The sequence below is a fragment of the Astatotilapia calliptera genome, chromosome 22, assembly GCF_964374335.1.
Source record: "Astatotilapia calliptera chromosome 22, fAstCal68.1, whole genome shotgun sequence".
Taxonomy (NCBI): domain Eukaryota; kingdom Metazoa; phylum Chordata; class Actinopteri; order Cichliformes; family Cichlidae; genus Astatotilapia; species Astatotilapia calliptera.
Window position 1 is genome coordinate 28,208,743 of NC_137442.1, and position 12,225 is coordinate 28,220,967.

The following is a 12,225-nucleotide window of genomic DNA, read 5'->3' on the forward strand; positions in this document are numbered from 1 at the left end:
GACCACTTTGATAATTGTACCCTCTCCGTGTGTCTGTATAAGGAAAACAGGTGCAGATGGAAATATATGCAAGCAATAAGTGTATAGTTTTATACATGTCTGCAAAACATCATGGTGTCTGTACACCGATCAGGCATAAAACTACGAACACATGCCTAATATTGTGTTGTTCCTGCTTTTGCTCCCAAAACAGGAAAAGTGAGATCAACTTTTTCAGCACTTACAGTAGCTCATCTGTTAGATCGGACCATACAGACCAGCCTTCAATACCCACATGCATCAGTGAGCCTTTGCCACTTACAACTCTGTCACTGGTTCATTACTGGTCCTTTCTTAAAACACCTAGTGACCACAGCAGACCAGGACCACCCTACGAGAGCTGCTGTGACCCAGTCCTCTAGCAACACAACTTGGGCTTTTTCAAACTTGATCAAATCCTTACGCTTCTAACACATTAACTTTGATGATAAAATACACTCGTATAAGGATTGTGATTTACCTCTTATTAGAAAAGAACATCTTTAGTTAGTATGTTGTTCAAATCCATTTGAAAAACAAAACAACCATCAAGTAAGCATCAGTACCGCCAACCGGTGCTGCTAATGATGTTAATGTTAACTGTTTTTTTTTCTTTACATTTGAAACACAGTTTTTGCAGTAATGGGTATAAAACCTCAAAGATGATCAATGATTTACAGCACTCATGTTAAAGCTGTGTGTTAGTTTTAGATGAGTTGAAGCAGACATCTTAAAAAGAATTGGCTGGCAAAAATTTCACAAAACATTCTTCCGCTTGACTTAAAGTTGGTGTAAATTCGGATTGAGCTGGAGTAAAAATGGAGCAATAAAAACCAAAACATGTCGTTTTGGTGGCGGATGGAAGCATTCAATGTGTTTTTTTTCCTGGATTGAACAGACAGCATCATTCATCACAATCATGAAAGTAGGTGCCATGTTTTCACCATCTTTAGCATTCATTTAAGGTTACGTTGTCTCTTAACATAATTTTCTTTGAGCTTTTTCTTCTTCAGCGACTTAACGAGGCCCACCTGGAAGAATTAACGGCACCAGCTGTTCAGCGGAAAATGTGTTGATTTGCATGTTTTCTTTGCTAATTTTTTTTGTGCTACATTTAGATGGAAAACTAATCACTACTTTAACATTGCACACTAAGATTGAGTGAGAATGTGTCAGGTGCACAAATTCTCATTGCATATTTTGTGTCTGGCCTCCTGTGGAGTTGAGTGTCGTCAGGTTTCATGCATTGATAAACTTGTGGTACTTCATATTTTTCTCCCTAGGCGTTGTTCAGTCATACATATACTCAGCATTATGATATCACGCCTGGGCTGCATGTCTGATCCAGTCTGGGGACAGAGGCTGTGGTAGTGTAGCACCATGTGGACAAAACTAGTCTTTCCTGATCATCGTGTTACTTGTTCCCACCTGTGCCTCCTTTGTCATAAACTGGTAGTGGCTTTAGACAGGCCACAGCTGAGAGAGCCTCGCTCTCCATTCTCTCTGGGAGCTGAATGAATAAAAGATGAGCACAGTCACAATAGGAAGACATCTGTGGCAAAACAAACAAAACATTACTCTTTCTGCCGCAGCGCGCACACAGCCATCTTGGAATATGAGACCGCGCCATTTTCCCAGAAATAAATATATATTCATACGACTGTATAGATAACAAAGGTAGCAATTTATTGTATTAGTTTTAAATAAGCATAGACATAAACTGAATCGTTTCTTAATAGCAGAAAATAAACTGGTGTCAGACCTTTCGTTCATCACTGTAACTTCATTGCTGCGCTTTAGATATAAACCTCGCTTCAGTCGTCTTTCAGAAACACTTCTGTACAAATTCATGTCTCACGAGGATGAAATACTTTTGTCTGCACAGCCCGTAACATGAAAGGTAAACGGGATTATTAATGCTCCAGTGACTGTGTTACCATGAGCAGACTGTCGGCTGCCTCTGCGTTTCTTTGTCATTTGACTCCATCAGGATGACTCCCTTCGGAGTACTAGGGGCACCTAACACATGTTCTGGTTTTGATGGGGCCAGTGCAGCTAATCACAGTCACTCAAGACAATGCTTGCAAGAATTATTATTTTTATTATTATTATTATTCTTTTTAAAACAGAAGCTGCGTCAAACTATACAGAGCATATAAGGAGGACAGGAAACAGCTGTCATTTTCCTACTTTCTGCTGTAGTCACATTAGCAAACACAGTGGTTGGAGACCAGTGCACGAACAAAATGTTTGTGGTGGTCTGTCAATGACTTGCACAATGGTTGCTTTTAAGCCAAGGATCTTTCACATTCAGTTGGTATTTTCAAATAAACATAATAAGATGGAGTTAATCTGCTCTTTGTGGTTGAAGGAGGTCAAGTTAGCAATTTCATGCAAACTGTTTGTGATGATACGGTGATTAACTGTGATGAATTGGAGAAAATCTGTTGCCGTCTACTTACATTCGGTGTCCAGTCAGAACCTCACAGATGTGAAATTCCTCGACTCACTTTCATATTTGAATACGACTAGAATACAGTCAGTTGTCCACTGGTTGAGTTGTAAAGAGACACAGGCTCATCGGAGTAGACTGACTCAGACTGACCGCAATGGGTTGTGTAAATTGGAAAGCAATTACATGACAACAAGAGTTGGGCCGCAATTGTTTGAAGACAGGTTGCCTCCCATCACCTTGTAATCAAAGTTAGTCACTGCAACAACTATAATGTTTAACACTTGTTGCTTTAGCTCTCAAAAATGTACATTTACACAGAGAAGGTTGAACGCAGGTGATCAAATCTGATTAAACAGGACTGCATTTTGTCCCGTGAGGTTATTTAAGTGTATTTGTGATGGTTCATTAAAAAAAGATCTGGTCATCAACAAAGGAGAGCTCCATAGCAGAATCAGCCAGAACAGTGGCTCAGAGAAACGCAGCTCTTGAATCTACAGACAGACTTGATCATGAGAAATGTGTCTGACTACTGATTTTATTAAGCTAGAGATTTGTAATCTTAATTTGAAATGATTGGTTTTTCAGAAGAATTATGCAAATTGAGCATTAGCTTGACGTTTGTTTGAAAATTGAAAATGATATTCATAAATCTCTTTAAAATTCGAATGTAGAGCGCATCTTTAACCCAACACAGCTGAGCAATACAACTTTCACAGTGGTGTTATTGATTACATGGCTTTTAAAATTAGCTCTGCTTTGCACTGGTGGCCTGTACTTTCGCCCTATTGCACCTCAGACAGGCCTCATTTCTGCTGCTATTCTTGTGACTTGTAATCAAAGAGTGTGATGACATCATCCACAATCATAGCTGTTTACCTGTAGAAATGTGAGGCCTGATGTTGCATATTTAAATAAATAGCTTCCCCCTTTCCCCTTTCATTTACTTCATCTCATTGCCTCCCCCCCTCTCCTTTAATTCACTGCAAAAAGCTCTGAGTTTATGAATATTTAAAGGGGAGTGTTATTCACAAAATCTTTATTTAATGCTGCCTCTGTTCACATCCTCTTAGAGGGTTTTTACATGCTTTGCTTATGAATCAAGCAGGGAATTGTAAACCGTTGTTCTTGCAGCGAGCTTGCATATCACTTTATTCTGTGAGTGCGTGTTAAACCCAGCCTGCTTGCTGTTCCTCCAATACCTCAGAGCAGGAGAGGCTCACCTGCACAGACAGAACACATGCTTTTATTCAGGTGATGTATCATTCATTTGGCACTTCTGTCTGAAGTGGATGCAGCTGAGCCATTTTTCGCAGGTAGCAGGGGTTTGTGGCATAAATTAGAGCATCAGGTATAGTGACGGGCACAGAGAGACTGGTGGGTAAAAGATCCATCGGCGGCTTTGTTGCTCTTGAAAGCTTACTGCAGAAGAAATGTGATAGTAACACCTTGTATGGTGCAGCCTGAGGCAGGTAAATCAGATGCCCCTCAGATGCTGTTTCTTTCCATTGTCTTGAACAAAACACACACACACACACCAACAAGTGCTCTGGTAAGCACACATTTGCGCAAGCTGCATTCAAATGGCTCCATGCGCGTCTCTGTTTACTTTGACCAAATACTTTTGCATCCACGTCTTGCCACCTTGTATCCCAATGGGAAATTCCTTGGCATTTGTTTTCCGATATTTCTTTGTTTCACCGATCCTTTATGTTTGTTTTGTGTGTTTGCAGAAAAAGTGTTTGGGGAATTTCTGAGCTGGGAGTTAGATGAGGCATTGTCTCACCTGCCTCTAAAGCCGGGCCAGTCTGTGACACTGACTGTCAACATCAAAGTCAAGCTCGACTTCTCCGGCCAGGAAAACCTGCTGCAGGACCTCAACGATGGTGAGCCCTCTCACAATTCAGCACTAAAGATGAAAAATGCAGTTGACTGTTTCCTGTTTACTATAAGGTTACAATCTATAGGTGTAAATAATCATCAAGGTTTACAGGTTAGTACTTATTTATCAATATTTAGGTACTACAACATTAGAGATTTTAACATTTCAACCTTTATCGAGATGTATGTTTGTGTGCAAGTGCAACTAGGCATGCCAGACAGGTATGTTTGATGCTCATTAGAAAAAACAAAACTAAATAAAAAGAAGCATAAATAACATCAAAAAAAGGTTCAATCAAGTTTGTCACCTGTCCTGACCAGTCTGTGCTGATATCATCTTAATTCATGATAACCCTCTTAAACAGACTAAGCACTAAATAACACGACATATTTTTAATAAGCTACTGGAACTAAACATTGAAAACTGCTTTAACTATGGCAATTTTAGTCTTATATTTACCACGGGAAATTAAATTTGTACTAAATGGTTCAATAGTTGTATTATCTTATTTTAAAAAATCATTAAACTTTATTTTTGGTCTATGTTGGTGTTACAGGTACCGGGTGGCAGCACCTGTAGACAGCTATATATGTGTCCTGTAAACAGGAAAGAAATGATCAGACAGGGAGACGTGGCTTGCCGTTTCCTGAATACTCCGCCATTATTTATTCAAATTCACAATTATGCACTCCTTTTATTTCTTTTACAGTATTACAACTGTGTATTTATTATTCTTAACATAGCTCACACATTCTCCATATGTGTTCTGTTACCAACTAGACTAAAGGGAATTAACACATTCTAATGTCATAAACATGACCAATTTTCTTGTAAGACTTGGTTCAAAATGAATTCCAACAAGACAAATCTATAAATCTCAAATAGTTTGAAAGAATGGTGTAATCAGCACCATCTTGACATGTGCACTGAATTCACGGAAACACTTTATGGCAGAAAACAAGATACTAAAACAATACAGAATAACGGTGGAGCCGATCACTAACATCACAGAGCATAGGTGTGTGACCCAAACTAACATGCTAACCATAGCATGCTGCTAAAGCCGTAAACAGATACTTACAAAAGTCTAATTTACTGTACTACACAATGTTGTACGCTTTCACTTTCCAACCGTAATGATTAATCTATGCTATATAATGGATGTGATTGCTATTATATTCTATTTCGGGCACGATGCGAACCTGTAAATAGGAAAGAAATGATCAGACAGGGAGACGTGGTTTGCCGTTTCCTGAATACTCCGCCATTATGAGAAAACAGCGCGGAGCATGCGCTTCAGGGTATGGCGTTATTTTTGTGCCACTATTCTGAGCGCACGTAAAAAAGGTTTGCAGGTGCAAGTGTTGCATTTTGAGGAGAAATTTATTTTGAGCGAAGAAAAGCTGAATTTGAGTGAACAAAATTCATTGGTGCATGCAAAAAATGTATATCCGTGTTTGCTATTATCCATATACACACGCACAATAGCAGCCCCTCTCGCTCAGTTTTTGTATTTGCGCTCGCAATGTGTCGCTCACGCTCTCAACATTTCTGCCCGTGCACGCTCAACTCGTTCTGTACACCGTTATATTTGTGCCACAAAACCAGCCAATCACAGACTTGGATGCAAAAAAATCTGATTGGCTGTTTTTGTCTCCAATCAGCTCGAAAGGACGAAATGCAATATCCCAGAATCCATTTCGTCCAAAGCTCAAACGAGGCAGTGGCGGAGGAACACAGAGTGGCGGAGTTTGAAATATTACTCTTTCTGGGACACAAAATAAACTTTTAAGATATTTTCATGTTAGAATGTAGCTGTGTGAACTTCAAATATCTGCTCGATTTATCAAGACACCACATATTTGCATAAGTGCTCCAACGTTTTCGGAGATGCCTGTTACCCACCAGCTGACCGGGTGGGAACTCGGGTTAAACATAATATATAAGGCTGAACTGACAAAAAAATCACCGACTACACCACCAGGTATTATTGGAAAAACCATAAAGCCTTTGAACGAAAACAAACGCTGTTGTGACAGTGATGTACACTGTTTTGTTGGTATATATGTATGATTTGTATCACCTTCATGTTTCCAGCTTTACAGCTGTGGCTCCAGCAAACATCAGCTGATACTAGAAATTAATTTTAAATAAATTCTAACAACAGCTGATCAATTTTGAACGTGCTGCTGTTGTTGTTTAGCGCAACATCCGCTGGTTTCCTGTTTCTGGCGCAAAGTGGGAGATAAACAAACAAGAGAGACGATCAGCTGATCATTGATCAGTTTCATGATTGAAGTAGCAACAGGAGAGGGAGGGAGAATGAGGAGAGAAGAGGCAGCTAAGACACAGAATAACTCCAGCTTTGTGTCTTTTTTATTCTCGCTGAAGTCTTTTCCCCTCAATACGGATGTATTGTAATTGGTCCAGCCCAGAGTTGATTATTACCAGCTGGCTAATCCACCACCTTTCATTGTTTATACCATTACAAAAACAAACAAACTAACATAAAAATGAAAAATCACCATTGGCCCACCGGGCAAATGCCGGGTAAATGCCCAATGGCCAGTCCAGGTATTCGGTCAGCTGGTGGGTAACAGGCATCTCCAAAAACGTTAGAGCACTTATGCAAATATGTGATGTCTTGATAAATCGAGCAGATATTAGAAGTTTACACAGCACCATTCTCGCATGAAAATATCTTAAAAGTTTATTTTGTGACTCACAAAGAGTAATATTTCAAACTCTGCCACTCTGTGTTCCTCCGCCACTGCCTCGTTTGAGTTTTGGACGAAATGGATTCTGGGATATTGCATTTCGTCATTTCGAGCTGGTTGGAGACGAAAACAGCCAATCAGATTTTTTTTGCATCCAAGTCTGTGATTGGCTGGTTTTGTGGCACAAATATAACGGTGTACAGAACGAGTTGAGCGCGCACGGGCTGAAATGTTGAGAGCGCGAGCGACACATTGCGAGCGAGCGCAAGTGCAAAAACTGAGCGAGAGGGGCTGCTATTGTGTGTGTGGATAATAGCAAACACTGAAATACATTTATTGCACGCAGCAATGAATTTTGTTCACTCAAATTCAGCTTTTCTTCGCTCAAAATAAATTTCTCCTCAAAATGCAACACTTGCACCTGCAAATTTTTTTTACGTGCGCTCAGAATAGTGGCACAAAAATAACGCCATATTCAGGCTGCTAACAACAGGCCAAACCATGGTCTCACACTCCCACCTACTGGTACAAAAATGGAGCGTCCGCTACAAATATCCCGGGGTAGTTACCAAGTTTCCTGTTAAAATTACTGTAGTTATTTAGGGCATTCCCAAATGGAAATATCACTTACATTGAAAGTAAAATTACTTAAATTAATTCACATAAAAGTGATCACATATTAGTGGGTATCACACACTAGTGTGGCAGCACTAGTGTATCTTTAACTTTATCATTAAAAATGATCCAAAATGCTGCGGAGCTGTTGGGCTATTTAAAAAAACAAAAAACAGAACCCCGGCCCAAAAACTGCACAGTTAGTGGTAATTAGTGGTTCTTATTTTGTGCTTTTCTACCACTCAAAGCACAGCATGCGTCATTCACCCATTCAAGTGCTTCTTTATATGTCCAAGTGCTTTCACATTTGCACTGTGATGAATGCATCAGGAGACACTCTGGGTTCAGCCTCTTGCCAGCGATTGAACTCGCAACCCTCCGATTAGTAGATGACCTGCCCTGCCTTTTGAACCGCAGCCACCTATACAGTGGAGTCCAATAAAAATAAAAGAATCAGATCGTAATTGAGCTTTATAAACCCCAGTCTCAGTCTGGCTAAATTATCAGGTCTGTATATCTCTGCTTGCGTACCGTAACATATTTATAAGCTAACCATGAATATTTTTTAAAAAAAGGCTTTGTTAGTAATAAGACATGGATTAGTGCTCTCGCCTCACAGGAAAAAAGGTTCCTGGCTCGAGCATGCAGGTCAGCTGAGGCCTTTCTGTGTGGGATTGTGTCTTTGTAAGTTTCCTCAGGTGCCCCGCTTTTCTCAGTGCAGAAACATACATATTGGTTCAGCTAATGATTGTAAAATGACTCTGAATTGCTTAATGACAGCTGGGAAAAGCTCTAGCCCCCTGTCACAGTGAGTTGCATAGTCATTTAAGAAAATGGATGGTTTCTGTAATAATGTCAAGTGTCTTGATTGAAACTTCTCTACCAATGGTTACTTTTGCATTTGTCTTTCAGTGGAGTGGTGTTGAAACAATAGACGGAACAGTAGCTGACAGAAATTTTGAATAATTGTTGGTGTTTTAAAAAAAATGATGGCTTTACCTTTTCAAATTCAGGAGCTTTCCTCTTTTCTGTCATTGCACAAGTACATTTAGCCTATTTCCTTCCATTTTTATAGACAAAGCAATCGCTGAACTAAACTGGTGATCAGTAAGATAATCATTTTGAGGGCTAGCCCTGCAATGGAAAATAGTAAAGTCATCTTTGAACTATCCGTCTCAAATTATGTACATATTGATTGCTGATGAGTGTTCATGTGCTGCTGTACAGAGGAGTGTTCTTGTTCCAGGCATTCTGCCTGCCTTATTTAAGATTCTGCAGTAATAGGATCGAGGTCTCAAGGTCTCCACACCTCCATTTCCCTCCTAGCTTTTAGTTTCCTCGCTTGGATTTCCTCTCTTCTAATTCTTATTTCTGCTTAAAAAAATAGTCCGACCTTCTCCCCTACCTCGAAGCTCATTCATTGTGTTCCTCCTCGTAGCCTCTCATAGTTCATGCCCAGCCTTCTTTCTTTCCTGTCTCATTCCCAAGCTCTCTTCACACTGTTGAACCTCTTTACTACAGCCTCTATGGGCTGATGAATATTAATGAGCGATCAATACGGACCTGCTCGTGCAGCACAGAGTATTTTTCTCAGTGTGTTTGCGTGTACTTGCACGTGAATTCAAATGACAGGGAAAGTAAACGCATACAATGCTGCATGTTTATCTCAGCTCCAGTGCCAACTCGCCTCATGAGGTCATTTAAGCGACACTGCTTTAATGTTTTAATTAGCTGAGCAATAATTGAGGCCCTGAAATAAGGAGATAAGACTTGTTTTCTGCTATAAAAAGCAGTTACTATAGTGACACTATGGGATGCCGTTTTTATTAAACACATTTGATGCTATGTAATGGAGTCACATTAATAACGCTGTGTTAACATGCTGATGAACTTGCTTTGCAGAAAGATTTAGTTTTTTCTGCCTGTGCTCCGTGGAGGATTGTGAAGGTTTACAGATTATGGAAGTTCTGCCATCTTTGCTAATTAAACTGTAAAACCTTGATTATCTTTAGCACAACTGCTACATTCAGCAGCAGTTTAATTGTATCGCTTAGCCAACGCATATGGTGACACATACATTTTAATTCTGCCATGTATGGACAAGTCCTTATTTTATCAGAGGCAACTTGGCCCGAGTATCTTGCCCAGTGGGAATAAGATACTTGGCTGTTTATGCAGTTGTTTTGTGGTGTATGAAACAGATGCATATTACCTCTCTAAAGGAAACGTTTGAGTGGAACATTATTGACGATGATATTGATCGGCACAGGCTTTCTTATTTCTTTTCAAAGTTTTTCTGTCCCCAAGCAATGGTTTAAATACCATTTGTGGCAAATCATTGAGCAATAATCTACCCTTTTATTATGATTCGGCATTTCAAGATGACATGAATTTGTGTCTAAGAAATACAATCCACAAAAAACGGCACTGCTCATATAAACAATGTGTTGATCTGCAAAGACCAAAAACAATGCTGAATTGCTGAAATATGCGATTTTCTTCATGGCAGCACTCTTTTTAACAACCTTGAAAAAATGTGCCAGAAAACCATTGAGCCATTTTCTGTTTTGGTGTTTTCCACGAGGTCTTCAAGATCAACTTATTGATTTATTGGTTGAAAATTGACAAAAATCATTGTTACTCTAACTTAAAAGCTACGATTCTTACAGATGTGGTGTGTATTGTAAATAAATGTAAAGTTTAAAAATATAAAATATCATGTTACGTTTGACCCCTGACCTCTGCTTGAAGGTCAACAGACTTATCTGAAGGTTATTAGTGTTAAAAGTGTTAATGATACTATACAGATCTGTTTAAAACCGTTTTTACTGCCATTGTTTGTATTATAGGGAATTATATATGTGGATTCCTAATATCACATTACTTCGGACTGACCTCTTCTTCATGTCACATTTAACCTCTACTCTTACTTTTACATTTCATATCTACCTTTCAAGATGACCCTAAATGTCATACTCTCTTTGTGAAACGAACGAACAGGGATGATTAGTATTCAGTATGCTGTGAAGGGCCCTGGTTCAGTATTTCAAAAGACACGTTTGTCCTCTTGTAAAAGTTAGATGATAGGGTCTTTTACACTTTGGGTAGACAGCCACTTTTCTAGCTAAGCTAATGTAAATGTGTTGTAGTTTTTATTAAAAAGGAGTACCCATATTTTGTAGCAGTTTCTTAAATGTTTAGCCAGCTAAACAAAATCTAATCTGAAGAAATGCTTGTGACCAACTGTTCACGTATCCTGTGTCAAAAGCAATTATAACAACAAATAAAATTTTAATAAGATTTTTTTAAAAATGAAAGCAAAAAGATGCCCATTGTTACCGATCCATTTAATTGAAATTTCTCTGTGTTATAAATATTCATTGTCCTTGGTAGCACAAGTAGGTCAACACAATCAGTCCTGAATGAATATAGTTGTTAAAAACTGCAATAACAAAATCTGAAGATGGCTGTGAGCATGTGGATGAATACGAATGTGGACACATGGAAACTTTCCTTTACTTTGCCCACATGAAATATGAAAACAAACTCTGTGTGTGGTCAGAGATTCGGTGTGCACACTACTTGTGTGTTGTTACTTAATGCAACTGTACACAATTATGTGCAGTAATTCACCACGGTGCAGAGAAAATCAGCCTGCTAGCTTAACTGTCCACGTGGCACTCAGTGTGTAGTGTTTGAGCTGAGACCAGTGGGTTAAATTATGCCACGGGAAACAGAGGCAACATTCAAAACAGGTTGACCCTCAATGATTTATCCTCAGACAGGCTTATCTCTCATTCTGTGTCCAGCTCAAAACCACGAAATCATAACACAGGATCAAATGGAAGTGATGTCATCACTCAGGAGTAATGGGCCTTGACTTACAGTGCTTTATTGTGTTAAATGGTGTGGGCGTCGTATCTAATGACAGTGTCAGTGTCTACATTAATGCTGCGGCTGTCTTTGAAGACAGCACCTTGTACCGTAGTCAGTGTCTGCAACTGTCAGAGAAAGAGACGCCAGAGACGCATCACTGGAGGCTGGAAGAAATTTTTTTTTTTTTTAATCTTGCATGTCCTCAGTCGACATCTCTGAGCGTATGCACTGCTGTCCTACTGATGTAGCTAGTTTCAGATTACTTAACTTTTAACTTAGACCGCCAGGCTGAGCTCTTAAGAACACCTTTTTTAAAAGTATTTAACCTGTGACATTTTGATGTTAGATTTCAAATGTACTCTCGTTGTCAAATCATACAGCACAGCTGCTATTCAATCTACACTTTCCTTTCCATGGAAGCTTTTTATATTTTTGCTGTTGTGAACAGCTCGAGTATGTGGATTCTTTTTTTGGAGAAAATCTTTGTTTCAAAAACTTTGTTTTTACTTCCAAGGTACAGACTAAATCAGTCTGTAGTGCTCACTATCAGAAAAGAATTTGTTAAAATACACTGATCGAAAAATGTAAAAGAAAAGCTTTGAAATCACATCAGGGAAAAAAATAAATAATGCTGGACATCTATACTCGTATGGACAAGGTAATAT

General features: G+C 39.1%; 1 protein-coding gene across 4 annotated transcripts in view; it reads left to right on the plus strand.

The window, feature by feature from the left end:
* trappc9 (trafficking protein particle complex subunit 9) overlaps positions 1-12,225 on the plus strand; it is a 232,402-nt gene that overhangs the window by 72,586 nt on the left and 147,591 nt on the right. For all 4 annotated transcript variants that reach the window (XM_080296224.1, XM_026155948.2, XM_026155951.2 and 1 more), the window contains one exon: positions 4,204-4,356. In XM_080296224.1, coding sequence (XP_080152350.1) covers positions 4,204-4,356 — 153 coding nt within the window. The remainder of the gene's footprint in view (positions 1-4,203; positions 4,357-12,225) is intronic.